Below are 21,543 nucleotides of genomic sequence, written 5' to 3'. Positions count from 1 at the left end.
CAATTCAAAGCAGTACACCCGTCTGGTTGTGTTAGTATTACAAATAAAAAAAAAATAAACACGATTCTTAATGTGAAGGTATTTTAGTCTGAATGTTTGGATAAAAAAGTGGTCTAGAGATAGAACGCTATAACTGTTTATGGTTTTAGTTGAAAGCATTCTCAGTTCTTGAATTGAAATAGGAAACTTTGGCTGTGTCAAGCGTGGGTTCCTGACTTTACCAGACCAGAAGGGAGACATCCTTGTGGCAGTGAAGACTTTACACAGTAAGGGTTCTTTTATAGCTCTGTATTATATGGTTTCCCATCATTTTATAATTACTTCATTTGTAGACAGCATTTAATATATGACTGATAAAAAAAAATTAACATTTTTTTTTCTAATTTAAACGTATATATTGTTATTATTATATTATTATTTTGTAGTAATAATAATTGCTTAACTTGGACAATTCAATGTGATCCAAAAATTAGTAATATAATTCAAAAATAGATATTAGTATTATTATTTTATTTTAATTATTACTTTTGTAGAGAAGGTTGAAAATGCTATGACAAAATGAACAGAGTCTACAAATACTAATATAAATAATAATTTATTTTCTTAAGCCAAATTTGCTGGGTTCATAATATTTTCATACTAGTATGTTGATTTACATTTTATGTTAGTCACCTTCACCTATTCCTTAGTCTGTTGGACCATTAGTGGATCACACAAGATCTGTTGACCGTCCTTCGCCATTCCTTTCTGTCTTTTGTCTTTGGTAGAATCTCTCTCAATGGCGGGCCCATCCATTCCTTTATGTTGTCTACCTCTTCTTCTTTTTGCTGGTACTGTTCCCTAAAGGAAGGTCTTTGCAAGCCCTGAGGACCTTGAACATTTGTCATAGAATTTTAGTTTGTGTTGTTTTTTTTACAGTAGTCAGCAGGTCGTATTGGGGGTCCAATGGCTGTACTAATCCTGTCTCTAATCTCTTTGTGATGCTGTCTTTGGAGTTATGTTCACAATCTAGTTGAAACACTCTTTTTTTTTTTATTGCTTTAATTTAGCACAACTACTCAGGTTAACCTTGTTCCTACTTGTCTAGTTGTTAAGAAATTTAAGGAAGCTTTAAATATTCATAATCTCCTCTCTTGCCTCTGATTGTAAGTGTGGTTGTTTTGAGTGACTAGTAGTGTATTGAGTGTGACTGTGTATGGACTAGTTGACCTTTATTGTTGTGAGACAGCTAAAAAAGAGGGAAATGTATGACTGTGTAGAATGGGGTCAGTAAACAACAGAGTTCTGAAGTGGACCGAGACCAATCATTTTAGGAGGCCTGAAAACTGATCTGCAACGTCACAACCTGTGGGCAGTTTAGACCAAAAGCTTGTTGCCACGCCGTACAGACCTGTAATGCCCACAGTTTGTGATGTTGCAGATCAGTGTTGAGGCCTTTTAAAACGAATGGTCTTAAGTGGATAGCATGTACTAAAGAATAAAGTAAAAAAGTTATGTTTTTGTTTTTGTGGTCTTCTAATTATGTTGTAAGATATCTATTAACAGGTCTCACTCTGAAGAAACACAAAATAATTGAGCAAAATGAATTATCTGTGCAGTTTTTCACTCACTCTCTTTGAATGTATAAAATCTACAGCAAGTATTTGTATTTGTGTTTAGGAGATGCTACAAACTAAAAAACTTTCTTCTTGAATCTCATCTCTGACATCTTCCCAAACTTTTTTTGTTGTGATTTTGTCATAGTGAGACAAATTTGAATGGCTAAATATCAACTATGTTTTCTATATTTCAATGACATTTGTACAAAGCTTATATCAACTCACACTGTCTGTCTGTCTGGTAAAAAGTTTTTACCTGTTTTTTCTCTGACACCCAATCTCAGATCAAGCTGAAATTTTGCACAATTATTTCTTCTACCTGACAACACAAGAATCCATTTAAAAAAAAATTACTCAGTTATGTAATTAATATTTGGAATTAATTATTTATTTTGGTATCTTGAACAAGGGAAAGAAATTGTAATTGGCAGATGTGGTGGTATAAGTTGAATTAGTAGAGGAATCTTGAGCCATGAGTGAACTATTTTTTTTATGCATTTAAAAAAACATCTTTCACCAAGATACCCCCCTTCTTCCCTCCCCCTTTCACAACTGGTCCAGACAAGTGGTAGGATCATAGCGCATTGAGAAAGCTAAAAGCTAAACAAAAACAATTAGTAAAATATTTTTATTGCAGATTTATATTGTAGGTCAATCGTACATAGAATTACATGAATGATCCAAGCTAATTGATACAACTACACTTAATATAAGCTTTGTTTTTGTTTTTTTAAAGTATTTGTTTGTTTGTTTTTCTTGTTATGTGTTACCTTTACCTATTGCCCTCCTCAGATAACAACCCTAGAGACATAGAGCTGCAAAGTTTCCTACAAGAGGCTCTCAGGATGAAAGATTTCAACCATCCCAATGTATTGGCCCTGATTGGTGTCTGCCTGGACCTGGATACCATGCCTCTAGTTGTGCTCCCCTTCATGAAGCATGGTGACCTCTTGACCTACATCAGAGATGAGAAAAACGTAGGTTTCTCTTTTCATTATCCCTTTATTATCTTTATGATTGTCTTCCATCCTTAAAATATGCGTAATAATTCTGACTAAAATAATGTTTAATATTTGTATCATATTAAGGGTTATGAAAAATTTCTCCAATTTATTGTAGGAGGATTGTTAGAGAGGAAATTATTTTTAACTCTATTGTATCGCTTAAAAGTTGCTTTTCTTGTAGACAAAACTGTTACAATAGTTAAAATGCAACTCAGCCATTCTCTCTTTCACCAGACTCTTGGCCTCTCTTTCTCTCTGTTCAATACTTCTTTCTCCAACCTTATTCTTGCTTTTGCATTATGAGCTCATTTTCAACAAACTTTTGTGTTTCTATTTGATATTTTATAAATGTTACTGTCCTTGTACTGTTGTATATTTCCCAATATTTTTTTTTCAAACTCAATAATTATAATTCCAAACAAAGTAAGAATGTATTTCCCATATACTAATGCTTTTATTGAAATTTATTGATGTTTAATTTGTTTCACTATCTAAAAAATCTCATTTTAAACCTTGCAGTGCTATTAATAGCATTGATTATATACTGCTGCCATTTCGTTTATTTGCTTTGAATATTCTTTTATGTCTTGTGACATCTAGCACCTAAAAGATAGCTTATTGAGTTACATTCCTGTTTAGATGTATATATCGTTGAATATTCATCATACTAATATAATCTATATAGCGCTAGGTACAACATTATAGATTGTCAAAGCTGAGACTCTCATTACTACATGATAGAAATTGCATGTTTTCAGTTTGGTTTTAGGGAAAAGAAATGAATGGCTTTCATTTTTTCAGCTTCCCACAATAAAAGATTTAATTATGTTTGGCATTGATATTGCCAAAGGCATGGATTACCTGTCCAGTCTGAAGTTTGTCCACAGAGACCTAGCTGCTAGAAATTGCATGTAAGTTTGAATCTAACCTGAAAATGGCTCTACTTATTTCTATATCACTATTTTTTTTATAACAATAATAAACAATTTATGAAATTATTCCTAATGTACATATTTTGAAAAAATCATAAACCTGTATATTTCATTAAGTTCAGAAAATAATTGAAATAACTAAATCTAGATCTTGTATTTCAAAAAAAAGAAATAAAAATAAATATGTTCCATTATTGATTATTTAGAATACTCTATATTATAGATCTATTTCTATGTAGATTTAGATCTATAATTTTCTGATGGCATGAAAAAAAAATTTAACAGTCTTAATGATCTTAACTACAACTTATCATATATTTTTTTGGTTTTGTTTAATCAACATAATTTCTTAACTTTATTTCTTTTTCTAACTTCGATTATGTTTTGCAATAGAAAGAAAGAAAAATAACAACTGTTAATGTATTAAGACTTTGCTCAAAATATTAATTGGAATCATGCTTTTAACCTTAAATTTAAACCTCTTTAGGTAATTTAACATTATTGATTTTTTATTAGGTTGTTTGAGGTTCTGTTTCTTTTTGATTTGTTGAGAAATGAATTTTTTATAAACTTTGATTTAACTTTCTCCCCCGCAAAGTGCAATCTACAATCTTCCAACTAAGGACAGGACACACACCTCTATTAAATTACCATCTGAACAAAATAAACTCCACACAACTCCCCCTTTGCAGACACTGTGCCCACCCTTATGAAACCGTAAACCATATCCTCTTTGAATGCCCCTTCCTAATCCACCTTAGGCAGACCCTACTTCCACTACAGCCCAACATAACCAACACCCTGTACGGCAGTGCTGAACAACTGAAGAAAACAGCACACTTTTTTTTCCTTGGCACAGTCTGCAAAAGAGCTCAGCAGCAATAAAGCTGGCTAAAAGAAGAAGAAGAAGAAACTTTGATAAGATTCTATGTAATTTCTATAGTTAGTGACAGAGAAATCTCTAGTGGACTTAGCCCCAGCCTCACTGGGCAGGAGGAACCTAGTTTAAAGAGCTGTGACTGCCCACAATGAAATGATCATGTTGATGGGGCTCTGCTTGACAGAAGGTTGGTGAAGAGCCAATCTCTCATTCCTGGGCTCTGGGTAAAGTTCTGCTCCTTGGTCATATCAGGGGTTTGGCTCAACTCTTAATAGACACTCTACCATGGCATACAGACAAACAAAAATTTAGAATTAACGATTCTATTTTTGATGCAATCTGACAGGGGTTCATAGAGGGAACAGAAATAAACAAATAGATAACTTATGGGTAGACAGTGAATGAAAACAGTTGTTAAATAATGCTGAGGTGTGGTGGCTGAGTGGTAAAGCGCTTGGCTTCTGAACCGGTGTCCTGGGTTTGAATCCTGGTTAAGACTGGGATTTTTAATTTTGGGATCTTTTGGCACATCTGAGTCCACCCAGCTCTAATGGGTACCTCACATTAGTTGGGGAAAGTAAAGGCGGTTGGTCGTTGTGCTGGCCACATGACACCATCATTAACCGTGGGCAACAGAAACAGATGACCTTTACACCATCTGCCCTATAGATCACAAGGTCTGAAAGGGAAACTTTACTTCACTTTTTAATGCTGTTTGGGGGGGAGAGGTAGATATTCCCTATCAAGGAATAAAAAGAAGTTATATTTTTGTACTTTATTTCCCTTTGTTGTTGTGACATGAATTAGAATGTTAGATTGAAGATTGTGCTATTACAAATTTTCCTGTGAAGGTTGGATGAAGAGTTTCATGTTCGGGTGGCAGACTTTGGTCTGGCTCGTGACATCTATGAAAAAGAGTACTACAGTTCTGCTAACAAGAAAGCTAAACTTCCTGTCAAGTGGATGGCCATTGAGAGCCTTGAGAAAGGAACATACAGTGTAAAATCAGATGTGGTCAGTGGAGAGAATTTTTTAAATTTAATTCCTAATTTAATGGTTTGCTTTTTAAATTGTTAGTTATAAAAAATGTTTTTTTGAAATGGTGTTCTTGTCATCTTAGGTCTCACTTTACAACTTCTTTGTCTTGAAAGCATCTTGATAACTTTTGCCCATTGTCTATGCTTTTTTTATTTGCCCAGTGGTCCTTTGGTGTGGTATTATGGGAGTTAATGACCCGTGGTTTGATGCCCTATCCTGAAGTAGACAACTGGGACATAATTAGATACCTGAAAGAAGGACGACGAATGCCGCATCCAAACTACTGTCCAGATCAATTGTAAGTTGTACTTTACGTTTGATCTATTTTGTACAAAGCTTATACTCTCTCTCTCTGTCTGTCTGGTACACATTTTGTACACACTAGTTCTCCCACTTCTCATTCTCAGAGCAAGTTAAAGCTTTCATTGTTCCAAATAACATGAGTCATTAAGAAAAAAAAGACATTATTTAATTTTATCAATTTGTCATAGTTAATTAATTTTGTTTATATAGAGACAGTACTAGCTAAGGGGAGATGAGCCTTCTGTAGAGAATTAGGTTGTTAACCAAAAATTAGAAACTAACAATAGATAATTACAAAACCTTATATTTTCATAAGCATTTGACTAGCTAAGTTGCTAGCATGTCTTCTATCAAAGAGGCTTTAGCCGAACTGAACACTGACCAGCAACATTGTGACATTAGACCGTGACGTGGCAATGAGCTATTGATGTAAACTTCCCACAGGTCTGTGTTTAGGTCTGCTATAAGAATTGGTCTCGTTGAGCCCTCAAGTTGGAATTCAAGTCCTTAATGGCATCTGGAATATTGATCAGCTGTTTTGCATTGATTAAACTTAGCTCTCAATTCATTTAAATCTATACCCAGAGGCAACACTTAGCAAATTAAAACAAAACTTTAAATAAGTTAGTATGATGTGTTGAACATATAACAGAAAGAAAATCATGTTAACATAAACCTCCACCAAAAGTTTCTTTACTAGAAATAGGAATATTGTAGGAGGTGCGGAGGCTGACCAGTTAAGCACTTGGTTTCTGAATCGAGGGATTCGGGTTCCAATCCTGTTGAAGACTGGGATTTTTTATTTCAGGATCTTTGGGCGCCTTTTGAGTCCACCCAGCTTTAAGTAATTGGTATCTGACATTAGTTGGGGAAAAGTAAAGGCAGTTAGTCGTTCTGCTGTTATGTCAGAATTAGGAAATTATTTGTTTCGGTAATAGGGGAAGTTTTGACTTAGTGACAATGATGTGACTAGTAAAATAAGGATAGAGTTTTGGACAGAACAAAATAAAAGTCAACGTAAGCAGATATACTTTCAGGACAATGTAGAAATAAGTAGCATTGTATGAAAGTATAGAGTTAGCTGACATTTGATGGTTCCATTCATTGCGATTAAACTTGTTCGATATTCAGTATCAGTGTTGACTAACTTCTTTGCTTGTTCAGCATTTCACCGGTGTTATTGAATTACATACTCCATTGAGTGTTACCTCCATTGGGTTTATTTACAATTTACATAGACACAGCGTAAGTGCCTAACACTGCTGGCCACATGACACCCTGATTAACCGTAGGCCAAAGAAACAGATGACTTTTACATCATCTACCCTGGTCTGAAAGGGAAACTTTAACTTTTTACTAGGACAAAGAAAACATGAACAGAGTAATGGTAAGACTGTAACCTGGTATATAGACCCAACCAAATCCTCCCTTCTCATGATTCACACTTTTATTGTTTGTTGGTTTCAACTATATGTTTAGGATTATTTTACACCTTGTTGCTTAAAGATGATTTTGTTTTGTTCTGGTAATGTCAGATATGAAATCATGACACACTGTTGGCATGAGAATCCAGCTAAAAGGCCAACATTTGCCCAGCTGGTTGATGACATTGCTAGCATGGTGGCTCAGATTGAGCACAAGACTGGGATGATGAGGCGCAACATCGAGTCCACATACGTCAACGTAGGGGAGTGCAGCCACTACCACTATAAGGATGAGGTTCAGGGTATGGGCATGGCAGGAAGCTTTAAGCAAAGCGCCACCAATGGAAGAGTTAAGAGAGAGGATGAGGAGGATGATGTCTTTGAAGAGGAGGAGGAAGACAAAGCCACAGAAGCGACAGCTCTAAAAGTATAACATAAGCTTAGTTTTTGTTCTGTTAGATGTCAGCAATATCTACAGTTTTTGTTGTGTTAGATGTCAGCAATATCTACAGTTTTTGTTCTGTTAGATGTCAGCAATATCTACAGTTTTTGTTCTGTTAGATGTCAGCAATATCTACAGTTTTTGTTCTGTTAGATGTCAGCAATATCTACAGTTTTTGTTGTTCACTTTTGTCTACTTTGCTCCTTTACTTGTCAAGCTTAGTGTATATTTGTATATATAAAGAAATGTAACAGAAATCAATATTCATGAATTACTTTCTTGTTTTAAAAGAATGTTTTGTGAAGTTTTCAAATAAATCTTTTTTATATGTACGGATTTGACACATCATACAGTCATAAATATCAAGAAACTAAATGTATCTTATAGTAATCATTTTTATATCTACAAGAATTATTTTATATCTATTATATCTATTAACAAAACAATATTGCTAATAACCTCATGTGCTGCGCTATGTCTTCAACTTCCAGATTAGTTTTTTATATGTTACAGTAACTTTCCATGAACAGCAAAGCCTGATGCAATTGTTAAAAGTTCAGACTAAACAAACAGCAGATGTTGTATATACTATTTCTAATTGAACTGTCTTTCAATCTACTGTGTCAAGCTAATTTTCATAAAGGAAGCATTGCTGCCAGATTGAGCTTGTTAAGACTCTTTTTCTGTTGAACACATTTTGTTCCCAGATCCTAAGTATAATAGTTTATTTTTTTACTTCAGTTCTTTTATTTTCATTTGAATTGAATGACGTGTTGTTGGGCTAGATCTAGCTCCTTGGGTTCACAATTAACATGGAAAAATCAGCTGCTAGTTTCCAACTATTTTAGAAATTAGCTTTTTTTTTTTTAATCGGTCACACCAGGAACTTACCCCTAAATGGATTACAACATTTAGTTAGAAAGTGTGTCTTATCAAATGGTGCAGTGCTGTGAATTTTTTTTTTCCATGATGAGAATTATGTTGAAATCTTTAATAAATGAAAGGCAAAAATTTAATTTCTGGAAATTTAGAAGCCTTTGATCATTAACCAAATCATTTCCATATGAAGGATGTCAAAACTATTTGAGGTAGTGGTAACATATAGCCCAATTATTTTAATATTGGGCATGTTACAATTTTGTTTTATCATTAGGCAGTTTTTGCCCTGTTGCAAAGTTTTGCAATGTAATGTCTATCTTTATATAGTTTCAATTCAGGTGTATACTTTATATTTTTGAAACGCTATACTAGTAACATAGTCCCACTCACTATTATATATGCTTGTTTTTTGTTTGTTGTTGTTTTTTTTGTTCTTGTTTTTTTTTATAAAGTGTCATCTTTTGCTTTTTTTTTTAAAAAAAAATGGAGGTTTCAGTATGTTAAAATAAAATGATGTACAGTAATAAATATAATATTAGAATATCACTTTGAAAAATTATTCACTCAAATGAAAAAGGCCTTCCTTAATTAGATAACATTTGATTTCTTTTTTCCTCATTCTTTTCAATGTTGACTTCATTAAAACTTTAATAACCTCTTGATTAAAATCTGTTTCATATTTGTCTCAACTATTTCTATTTTAACAAAGTATCTTATGTGGACCATTTGTTATTATACATTCAGAAATGTTCTCATAGGGCTTTGAGTTTTGTATGCAATCCAAATCATAATATTTACAAATTGACATATTTATTTATATATTTATTCTACTTGCTCTAGGTGCCTAAGAAATTTTTGTCCTTTATTTTTTTGTATCCTCCTCTAAGTGCCAACCATTGAATTACATTTAAAATTGTGATATTGAAACTACTTATTTTTCATTGTCAATTTCTCCTCTGCAATCAGCTTTTCATTATGGGCTAATTTCCCCTCAAGGCTCTTTGTTGCCTTTCACACACTGATAGTTGTGCATTAACAATTGTTGCTAGTAGCATTTGTGGGAAAGAATAAATACCAAGAATAAGTAGAAACTCAGAAGCTTGCAGGGTTTTAGCTTAATATGTACATAATAGTTTTTTTTAGCACTCAGGCTTTAACTTCTGGTTCCCAAACTATAGACTGGAACACTTGCTATAGTTTGATAGTTTCTTTAAAGCTATTTTTACAAAGCTTATATCAACTCACGCTGTCTATCAGTCTGGCCAAAAGTTTGTACACATTATTTATCTGACACCCAATCTCTGTTCGAGCTGAAATTTTGCACAATTATTTCCAATTAGTTAACTATTGGTAATAAATTACTTTGTTTGGTATCTTGAACAAGGGAAAGAAATAGTACTTGACTGAAGTGGTATAAGCTGAATTAGTCCCCTTTATATTAGGCTGCTGTCTGAGGTTTGTGAACACAAACATGAAATAGAAACAATAGATAACTAGACAATCATCCATGTTCATAGACTCTTCTCTAGCAGAGTGGTTACCACATTGGGTTGAAAAGCCTGAGAAGCCCTCAAATTCAAATTGTTCCAATGGCCCATTCTTTCTCCCCCTTTCCAATTGGTCCAGAAAAGTGATAGGATCATAGCGTATTGCGAACGCTAAAAGCATGAAATTGAACTAAACAAAAATGATTGGTAAAAAAATATTTCTAATCGCACTGATTTATTAATGTTAATCTAGATCTAGTACAAATTTAATTACATGACTGATCCAAACTAATTGATACACATTAATATAAGCTTTGTGAGCTTGACCTTTATACAAATAAAAAAATGTTGTATACGGCTTTAGCAATATGTTAGAAACTGCTAGAGAGCTACTATTTGAGTTCCGTCTCCTATATTCCAGACTCTCAGATACACTGTGTTGCTACTTATATCCTACTTTTACTTTGCATGCCTTAACATGCTAAGCATTGAAGTACTTCTGGTTATCAGCTAGTTGACTGGTTCTAACATTGTTAACACTAGGGAAAACTGTTATGTTGTTTGTAATGTACATTCTGTATATTTAATTCACTGATGGCCTTTGTTATTTATTGTAATATGTTGTTTTAAAAAAAATGTAGAAATGTTTTATGTACAATGTTTTGAATGATGTTTCTTTATTAAATCAGTAAGTTAGACTCATTATGGCAAGTAAAGTCTGTTTCTTTATTAAACCAGTAAGTTAGACTCATTATGGCAAGTATATTAAATCTATTTCTTTAGTTATGTAATAGTATAGCCAGTGTAACCTGTTCTTTTGAGCTGATAGGTAATGCTAAATATTTTTTTTTTTCTTTTTTAATGTCACTTTATCACATTTTCTTTGCCAGTATGATTTGTGTGTATTATTTGTGTTCTTTCTATGTTCATGACTTTTATAAAAACAAAATTTGGAATTAAAAATAGTTAAACTTCAGTTGTATTCATTATATGGGTCCAATTGGGAAATATCATGTCATAGAAATCCATTCAGTTTTATTTTAGTTTCCAAGTTTTGTATACTATGTAATAATAATGTATGTATAGTTGTAATAAAGTGGCAGCATTAATAGTGGAAGAACTGCTTCTGTAACTAGTTCAGCCAGTATGGGGTCGGGTTAAATAACCTGAATGATTCATAATTTATGGTTAGAAAATATATGAATCAAGTTAAAGTGAATCAAAATGTTAAGATTATAAAATAATTATAAAATCAAACCTAATTGAATTATATTCTTTCAAGTAAAGTCAGCCTTGATGAATGTGACCCGAAATGTTTTTTTTAATATGCAAACTTTGAGTCTTTCCATAGTTATCCACATCGTCCAACTAGATGCTTGGATGTTATAAAATACAAATGAATTTTAGGGCATTTGTAGATTTTCTAACATATTAGAATGTTTGTATTTATTTTCTTGATGAGTTTCACATTGACTTTTTAAAAATGTTTTAATTAAAATATATTAGAGCAAATATAACCTAACCTTTTTCTTTCAATGGTGGAGAGGAAACATGTGTTACACTTTTGTTCATTCTTTGCAAGCATTTTTTATTTAATTATCAGTCTGTTGTATGAGCCTTGTTTGTCAATTTCATTATAAGAAGAAACTGCATGCTTTCACTATATAATGTTGTGTTGAGTAGTTACAACTTGGGAGGCTGCCTGTTCATGTCACTGTGTGACAATTGACACTGTTCACTGTTGATTATGTTATGAAGTACTTTTTTAAATTTTCTTTAACATACCAGAAAACATATCTATGCATTATTTGTTTGAAATTACTCTCTAAACTAGAACTGCTTCTCTGATGTAGCATTGATTCATAATTTCTTGTTTCACAGTTTGAAATATATATAAAAATGAAACAATATTTTAATGTATTTAATATTAGATCTTCTAAATCATCCTTGTCAAATAACAAGTCTTCAACTTGAAAAGTGCTATAAATGTGGCTATTGATTATTTGACATAGCATATTGTTAATTTTAAAAGAAGTCCTCATTTGTGGGCTGTGGTCATTTACGGGTCTGTCAAATAATGCCTTATTTCTCTTGGCACATTTAAGTTTTTGTTTCTAAAAATTGTTGTCATGGAAACAAACTTTCATGTTCTGAGAAAATGGTGACCAATCAGTTTCTTAAGACAGTCACTTTATTCATTATAGATAACTTTTATTGCTCTTTATACATTTTTGTTTTGGTCTATAATTTGCTAATTCTACTACACATGATTTCTTTAAAAATTCTTTCACTACTATATATCCTCTGCAATAGGCCATGTGTAGAATGACAGTAAGAAATACATACACATTTGTTTTATTCAATTTTAATAATGCCTTCATTACGAACATTATTTGTATTAGTCTTCTTTCATGTTTATTGTATAGTTGAATTTACTTACTTCAGTCAGATATATGTATATATTATATAATTATTTTATATTTTTTAAGAACTCTTATCATAGTCTTTCTTGTGGTCTTATTTCATTGTATTTCTTCTCCATGTCATATATCAATACTTACTATTTTGATAGTTTTCTTACATTCTGTTGTGATGAGAAAATAAGTGATTACAATGAAATGTGTCTTTTGGATGGCATATGGCATCCACATGAGTTTTCTGAATCAATGTAACCTGGCTCTTTGTTTATTGTCATCATCTCCCCTGTATGAAGTTTGGACAAAGGAAATTTAGTAACAAAGATCAAAACTTACCAGTCAAATGGCACATGCCTTAAAGTTTAAAATTATCTGGTTTGATTTTTACCAAAACTTTAACATGTGGAGATCTACAATGGGTTACATTGTGTAAAACATGAACAAATGAAATGAATGGGAATCTTTTTTTTTTTCATAAAGCAAGTTGTGAAGAACACGTCTACAAATGTATAAGATTCAAGCAGTGGGTTCTTACCCATCAAATGTGCTATGTATGTAGCAGATGAAGTATGTTTCAACCAATTAGCAAATGGAACTAAGGAAAGCTCAAATGGTGACTTTGAAGCAGTGAACAATGTTTGAGCTGTGTGACTGAAGCTTGAGACTATGCAAGTTAGGTGTTTAGACAAATAGCTAGACACAAATATCTAGACATCTTTGCCAAGGCTATGAGAAAACAGTGGAATGTGAAAATGTTGTGGGTTTTTTTTTGTTGTTTTTTTTTCATTGCAAGGTTTTTATCTGCAGGACCTTTATACTTTAAAAAAAAAATTAATCTTTCGGCTAACAACTATTTTATAATGTTGTCAATCACTTTTTGCTTACAGACTAAAGTATAAAAAAAAAAACAGCAATAGAAAATTTTAACGAGTATTTTTTACAAATCAAAGTACTTGAATCAAAAAAGTCCTATAAAACTATATTGTGACAGGACAATAAAATCTCCAAATCTAATTTTAATGAAATGTATGTTTATATTGTTTGCCCAAGTTTGTACCTCATGGCTTCTCTGCTAGGGCTTGCATGATTCATTATATCTTTCACCACTTCCAGTGGTGGTCTGACATAACTGTTCCAAACATTCTCCCTCTAAACATGGAGTCAAATGGAGACTTGGTAGAAAAAAAAAAAAGTACTTTCTTTACACCTCTAATTTGCATTTCATCTTGATAATGATGTATGCTGATAAATGTAATGACAGTGTTCTATATTTCTTTTGTCATTTCATTCTTCTGATATTAACTGATGCTAGAACCTTCAAATGATAATTCATTTATTTACTTTAAAAATCTCATCTATCATTCATTTATATTAGCCATTTTTAACAAATAATTACTTTCTATACTTTTTTAAAAATCTAAATAAAAATGTAAAAACTCATTCTACCATTTGTATTTCTCAAATGTTTTTGTTGTGTGTTTTTTAACATGATTTAAAAAAATAAGATGGAAATTATTAAGATATCAATTTCGCATTGATTAGATCCTCCAAAATTATAAAAACAATAATGTAGATAATACAAGTGAAGAACAATTGTCCTGTTTTATGAAGTCAATTAAAATTTTATTTAAAAAATCTTTTATAAAATTGTCATCAAAATTACTGTTTATGTAATCAATGCAAATGCAATCAAAATTATCATTTCATACAAACAAATGGATCATTAAAACAATGCCTTCTCCAATGATTAAACATAGATATAGTATAAATTCTGTCAAAAAAAAAAACTTAAGGCATCTAGAATCCACTGCATCTGGGCAGCTCATTATTCACCTTCACAAATATGAACATTAATTTATAAAGTGGGTTAGAAATGGAGAATATATAAGAATTTAAATTAAGAAAACAAATGAGATTGTATATAATTATCACTCAACAGCCAAAACACACATGCATATTATAAATACCAAACAAACATTGTCATTTGACAGCATTCACTTTAGATCTATATGCACTAAAACAATATCTATGCCCTGTGGAATTGTAACCTCTATTTTTCCCTCAAAACCCTTTCCAGTATATTGAGCAATGGTTTGAATCCAGACACACCATTTGTGTTACATAGATAAGACCTACCATTTGTTAACTGCTTTAACCATAAAGTGCCTTGATCTACATTTTTTTATAACACAATTGGAATAAAATTATTTACAGATACACATATATGCTATATGGTATTTTTTAAACCATTCAATGACTTCACTTAATGTTTCTAATAGATACATTTTATACTGGAATTAAATTTCAACATTCGATCCACCAATTTAAGATATTACTGCATTTAATGCAACTAAAGCAATTGTTTCAATATTTGAATTAATATATATATATATATATATAGATAGATAGATATAAATAAAAAAATATTTCCATTCAAAAAAAGTTTGCAAGATTATTGCTTGTTTTTTTTTTTATCTGAGTCCCTTCGTCTTAAGATACATAGAGAAAAATGTTTCACTTTTCAATAAACAATTATATGTAATATATTTTAATGAATTGTATCTCTTGTATGAAATAATACAAATTAAATGCATATCATTTGACATTGATCTAACATGCATTAACTGGAACACTTTGATCTTGAAACTAATAGTTACATTAATAAAAGTAACATTTGCTCGAGTAGTAACTCAAGGCATTGCATCTGACAGCCTGCCACTAGCTGTACAGCCCAATGTTGATGCATGTCAAGCTGTACATTTGGTATATTGCACTAGTACAATTCTGTTTTAGGTTATTTTTATAACCCTGGTGATAACATTTTTCCCTAGATGTCGGTAGCTTTCAAGAGTCAGCTTCAAACCTTGGTCCAAAGTGTAAATTGGCTTGTAGCCCATATCCTGCTTTGCTCTCTCACTGCTGTAGAAGTGGTCTGTGCCTGCTAAGGCAACCTTCATAGGGGTCAAGGAGGGTGTTATTGTTATGAATGGGCTCAGCAGCCAAGCAACGAACTGCATAATGACGGCCAGGATGTACAACAAAGTGTATGGGAGGTGTATTCTGGGAGCTGGGTAGTCCAGGCCTGTCAAAATTCTGGTCATGAATGTCCAGAAAAAAATGGGCTCAGCATTTGTTATATGATAGGCCTGTTGATTAAATAGTCAAAATTAACCAAGCAGTTTACTACTAGATAACACAAAATCTTTTCAATGTGTTGTTAGCAAAGAAGGGCGGGGGATATCAAATCACAATGGAAGTTCATCTTGGGCACTATCTGAAGTTTGCAGTTTCAAACTCTAAAGGGAGATCAGGATTTTTAATCAGACTAGAACCCAGGACTAATGCTTCTGGTTGCAACCCAACTTTCTTTCAGCTACTGAGTAACATCTTAGCTACCCTTTCACTGTTGGTTAACTCTCTCAATAATTATTTTCCACGGTCTAATGGAATTATTCATTTTGCACATTTTCAAGTTCACTATCAATCATTACGATTAACTTTAATAACTTTGATTGTATTCAGAAAATGTTATATTTTGTATATAACTAAAGGGAGATGTATGCCAAAAATTAATTGAATTGTGGATTATGAAATTCATATATAAAAACTTACCGTGGACAATTCTTATTGGATCTAAATCTAGACTAGATTTAGGTAATATTTTATGATCAATTTTTTTTAAAAGTATTTTTATATGATATTTATCCACAAAATTATATATATAAAACATTTAAAACACATACAATGAAAAAAGTAAAGCTAATTATTCTGGTCACTACCATTTTGAAAATGAAAACTGACTCACTGGACAATTCAAATATCTCTATCTCTAAAACAAAAATATATTATGATCCAAATTAATACAAATATAATTGTTAAAATTATTTATCCATATCTTCCCAAAACACAAAATGATTGTCTTGGGCTCCTTATCTCATGTCACTACTATCCAAAACATCAATTATCTCTAAAGAAAACTACTCTAGATTAAATTGTAAGCAATTTATAAAGATTTTAGGAGGAAAGATACAGGGAAAATTAAAAAAAACGACTTTTAAAGCAGGGACCCTAATATTGTCGATTACAACAAAATGGTGAAATCAACTATGGTATCACCAATGAGGCGGGAAGAGTTAAAGAAAAGGATTAACTTACTTAACATTGAAAGATTAAAAAGGACAAAAATCTAAGATTTTAATTAGTTCAAGGATATTAAAAAAAAGGAACTTCAATTGCCCTATAAGAGCTAATAGATAAAACTTTTTAGACTAAAATTCAAATATATACAAAATTCTGCCTGATTGTCAATCATTTGTGGTACCCCAGCACTATATAGGCTCTTGTGAAGCTTGTCATTTGTGGTATTTCAGCACTAAATAGGTTTTAAAGTGCACCATTTTGTATAAACAAACAAAACAGAACCAGGACAGAAAAAAAAAAATGCTTAAAATAGGGTTGCACCGAATAGTGTGCGTGTGGCTAACAAGTATCCATACCCCATCTTTGGATAATGTTGCAATAGGTTATAAAACTTACCTTTCCACATATGGGAGATCCAAGGTTCAAATTTTCTGCTGCTAATATGTGTCCATGAACTACATTACCAACATATGTGAAGTCAACAACATTTTTACCATCACTGGGGACAAGAAAATTTACAATAAGCAAAAAAATAAAAATAATAAAAATATATAACAAATAAAAAAAAGTAAATGATTCACATTATCTAGCAATATTAAACATTTATATTATATCATATATATATTATTGTATTATATTTATATACAACATAAAATTCTTGACTGACCACTGACAATCACCAATTCACCCACTTGCTGAGGAGTACAAAGTGTGAAAATTTAACCAGATATTACTAAGCCATATTTTTTCGCTCGAAAACGCAGGGTTAAATTTACAAAAAAAAACTATTATTTATCTGCAATTTTGGTCTAACAAGCTTTTGAAAGCCAACATTTAAACGTCTCAAGTACAAAATTATATTTCCCTTCGCGCATTTATAAAGACTTTTTTAGCGCATAACTTTCTTTTGTTCCAGGTTTTTTTTTAATTTATGTTTACTTTTACACAGATCAAGATTTAAATCTAATTCTTTTCTAGAGCTAGATGATTGTCCAAGTGAATGTAAATGATTACCCCTAGATCAGTGTGTTTATCAAATGTGTTTTTACAAAAAAAAACAAAAAACATTGGTATGAAAGCATGTCAGTGCGTGTGTGTAAAAAAGTACTACAATTTGAAATGTAAAGACTGTAGTTAACAATAATGAAAAATTAATATCTAGATCTATAAGTAGCCCTCTATTCTAAATTTAAAAATTTTTAATTCGAAAAATTATCACAGTGAATGTAATAGGGAGGAGTGGATGTATAATACAGTTAAACTTACAGGTACAGTGTGTGTAGCGCAGGGACATTATTATACATAAATTTGCAACAGTTGATTCAAAGAAGTGTATACTTTGTGTAAAACTTTAATTTACTTCTCTTTCATTTGATGGATGCAAAAAAAAAAAAAAAAAAAATTGTGGCCACTCAAAGGTTTGTTGTTTCAAATGAAGGCTTTCTGTTGGAGTATGCTTATGACATGTTATTGTAATGCAAGAAAAGTATAACTGATGGGCCTAACAAGTGTTTGTGCAAATTCTATATTAGGGTTTTTTTTATACACAGTAAAATGGTAGCTTATATTATATATACGCACTTACCCAATAATATATTTCATTTTTCCTTTCTTTGCCATATCTACTGCAATGGGAACAAGCTGAAGATCCTTGGGTCCAAAAATGCCATGAGGTCGAATGGCAACTGTGTAAAAGTCATCTGAGTTGGCAGCCAGTACTGCCTATAAAAATGAAAAATTATTTTTTGAGGTCACGTCGCATTGGCATTACAAGTGGTTTAGACAAACTGCAAGTTAAAGCCAGTTTTTAGTAGTAAGGTGGGGTTCAAAAAAAAAAAAAAAAATTGGGATGTGTGAATAAGAATATATTTTAAAGAAAAAAAATTTGCTTGAAAATTTCTCAAGACACTTTACAATTTATTAAAGAAAAAACTTTTTTTTTTCTAATTAAAAAAAAAAAATATGTATAAAACAGCAGCCTACCTTTTCCTGAAGTATTTTTGTCTCTGTGTAATAATCAAGGGGTTTAGATGCATACGGTAACTCTTCCTCCTTACCATTTCTTATTCCTTTACCTTCATAAACCACACTGGCTGAGCTGGTTAAGACTAGCCTCTGTGTTAAGACATGTTAAATTAAATGTCTACATTTTTTAGAAATTATGTAACATCACATCAGCATTTTAAAACATACATCATACTAAATGTTATCATATAAACATTTTTTTAAGTAATTCATAAATAAAAAATAATAATGCTTGTAGTCTATAAATATAATGTTGATTAATTCCTTCAAAAATTCAATCTCTACAAACCTTCACACCAACTTCTTGACAAGTTTCAATTATATTCTTTGTCCCTTCATAATTTACTTTGTAAAATAGGGTTTTGTTGTTGCTAAGCGGGGCGGGTGATGCACAATGGAATACACAGTAAACACCTTCTAAAGCTGGTTTCAGGTCCTGACGAGCAAAGAAAAAATGATATTTTTTCTCTGATAAACAAAATATGATCTTAAATAAGGAGCTTAAAAATTAGTGGCTCTTTACCTCTTTTTTACATAAATCACCAATGAAAAATTTAATTCTTGAATCTTCAAATGTTGATCGGATGTCAAACACTTGAACTGACCATCCTTTCTCAAGTAAAGCTTCACACAGATGCTGACCCAAAAATCCACAGCCACCAATGACAAGACACTTTCTGCCTTTCTGTTAGAAAATAAAATTCAAAACTAGTATAAAACAAAAGGAGAGAAACAATCCAAACAAAATGGTTAGAATAATTAAAAGAATCTACCTTTTGAAACAAAGGGAGAGAATATCTAAAAAAAAAGACTGATCTACATTCTAAGGAAGTATGTTTAGCAAAGATAAGGGAGAAGAAGATAAACATAATCTATATATATTGTTATAAACCTGGTGGTGGCACAGATGGGGGTAGTGGTGTATGTGTAGTCAGCCGACGCAAATCGCCCCAGGCCAGCGCTAGACGAGCGGTCAACCGTGACGAGCTACGAATGTCAGACGAGTCGAGTATCAACAGGACGGTTCGGGAAGGATTGCAGCGTCACGAGAGTTGTAGTCATCTGACCACCTAGAAACGTCGAGCGGCGTTCTGTCCGGTTCGAGAAGGCCAGTAGGGACCCTATATAAAGAGCGGAGGTGTCGTAGTCAGGTCGGTCGAGAAAAGGGGCTCAATACAGCACGGTTCACGGCAGGGGTTCAGAGCCCGGTTCACTACAGTCCGGTCGGTTACAGCACAGTTCAGCGGTGTGGTTCTGTACGGAGCATTACGACGGTTCAGTGCGGAGTACTATCAAGTACAGTAGAGACGAACGGCGTCTTAATCTTGGTCTGTGATCGAGTCCGACGCAACGAGCCTAGTGTGTGAAGTCAGTCCTGAACTGTTGAACCCAGTGCAAGCCCGGAACGAGACGGAGAGGCCAGTGCAAGAGTTGATACGGCAGTACAGTGTTATCGGAGAGATATTTGTACAGTCTTGTGTTACGTGCTGCCAATTGTAAAGTATTGGCTGTTATTTATTCAACTATTAAAGTGTTACGTTACTTTGGAGCCTTGAGTTGTCAAGTTCTTTGAGTTCGTGGTGTATGGTGCAGTTTGCAGAGAGCCTGGATAGTGAGATTCGTAACAATATAATTCTCTTCGTGGCCCAGCCATCCGGGACAACACAATGAAAAAGTTAAGGAAAGATAACTCTTTATTTCTGCAAGTCGGACTAGTTACCCCATGTTAACTTTCACGGTGACAGAGAGCAAAGGCTTAGAAAAAAAAAGAGGGGGGGAAGCGTATGCTACGCCATGGGTTGGCTTGTCTTATTTATATGGCTTACATTTACATAGATTTTTTTGTCTCTTTCCCATCTACTATAACTATAGTCACCCAAAAAATGCCTATGAGATTCCATATAAATGCTAAGATGATAAGTGCTTCTTCTTCTGGAGTGCCAATTTCATTCTAGAGCATGGAATAGATTACCTGAATCAGTCACTTAAAACCATGACTTTGCAGAGTTTAGTTTCTTATAAACATATACGACAAGATTAAAACATGAATGCATATATATCTACAGATTTAGATTTTAGATAAGGATATAATTTAAAATTAATTTTCTCTTTTGAAGGGACATCTTATAAGAAAGATAAGATTTAGAATTTAGGACATTACGTTTAGGTAGGAGGATAGTCATACTCATAATCATTCATTGTCACCATGAGTTTTACATGAGACATGACTCACTGGCACTGCCCCCACTGGCATCAATTTGAATTTCTAAAATTCTAGAGTTGTAAAGTGTGTTGAATGATTCAAATAATTCAATTTTTATGAGTCACTAAACTAGGACTAAGACTAGACTTTCTAATGAGACTTTTAGATTCTACTGTAACTAAGTAACTAATTCTAGTCTAGATCTAATCTAGAGGAATCTAGTAGATCTTCTAGATTCTAGATCTAGAATCTAGTAGTGACACTGCCAACAGTTGAATCACAATCTGAATCTGACAATCAATTATCAATTAGATCTATAATCAATCATTTCAATCATTATTTAAAAATGAAATTATTCCAATTCAATCATTTTGAATCATTCATAAATTCATTCAATTCTTGATCACTTGAAAAAAAAATTGATGATTTGATAAAATTGATTGTATCATTGAAGTAGACTTAGTTTTAGACGTATTCAAACAATGTTAGATCTATGTGTAGATCTTGAAAGTTGCTAGATCTAGATTAGTAGAGATCTAGAATTCATCTAGATTTGCTACAATAGGTGAATAGCAAAGTTTGAAATAAACATTTAGATCAATGTAACTTATATAAAAAGCAGAACTTTTACCATAGACGCTGCCATTTTCTCTCAGATGTTGTAAAGAGCCAATCAGTACAGGGAACAGATGTTGTTCTTCAGAAAAGAAAAGTGCATTTTGTGCTCCTTAGTGCTAAATGCTTGGTCACGTGACTTCCTGAGATGCGGAC

General features: G+C 32.4%; 2 protein-coding genes across 3 annotated transcripts in view; one reads left to right on the top strand and one right to left on the bottom strand.

Moving 5' to 3' along the window:
* Positions 1–9,162, top strand: part of LOC106053334 (hepatocyte growth factor receptor-like) — a 43,202-nt gene extending 34,040 nt beyond the window's left edge. For both annotated transcript variants that reach the window (XM_056039681.1, XM_056039682.1), the window contains exons 17-22: positions 183–266; positions 2,391–2,575; positions 3,404–3,513; positions 5,266–5,428; positions 5,614–5,750; positions 7,291–9,162. In XM_056039681.1, the coding sequence (XP_055895656.1) occupies positions 183–266; positions 2,391–2,575; positions 3,404–3,513; positions 5,266–5,428; positions 5,614–5,750; positions 7,291–7,612 (1,001 nt within the window). In that variant the 3' untranslated portion in view covers positions 7,613–9,162. The remainder of the gene's footprint in view (positions 1–182; positions 267–2,390; positions 2,576–3,403; positions 3,514–5,265; positions 5,429–5,613; positions 5,751–7,290) is intronic.
* Positions 9,163–14,005: 4,843 nt separating this feature from the next.
* LOC106068123 (sterol-4-alpha-carboxylate 3-dehydrogenase, decarboxylating-like) lies at positions 14,006–21,513 on the bottom strand. Its single transcript, XM_013227427.2, has 7 exons — positions 21,404–21,513; positions 19,093–19,254; positions 18,859–19,005; positions 18,528–18,659; positions 18,130–18,266; positions 16,941–17,043; positions 14,006–15,550 (listed from the first exon to the last, which is right to left on the bottom strand). Exons 1-7 carry the CDS (start codon positions 21,416–21,418, stop codon positions 15,194–15,196), a joined length of 1,053 nt encoding a protein of 350 aa, XP_013082881.2. The 5' UTR covers positions 21,419–21,513; the 3' UTR covers positions 14,006–15,193.
* Between the last annotated feature and the right edge of the window lie 30 nt (positions 21,514–21,543).

This window comes from Biomphalaria glabrata, chromosome 8 (assembly GCF_947242115.1).
Source record: "Biomphalaria glabrata chromosome 8, xgBioGlab47.1, whole genome shotgun sequence".
Lineage (NCBI taxonomy): Eukaryota > Metazoa > Mollusca > Gastropoda > Planorbidae > Biomphalaria > Biomphalaria glabrata.
This window is presented reverse-complemented; position numbering and strand designations above follow the sequence as displayed.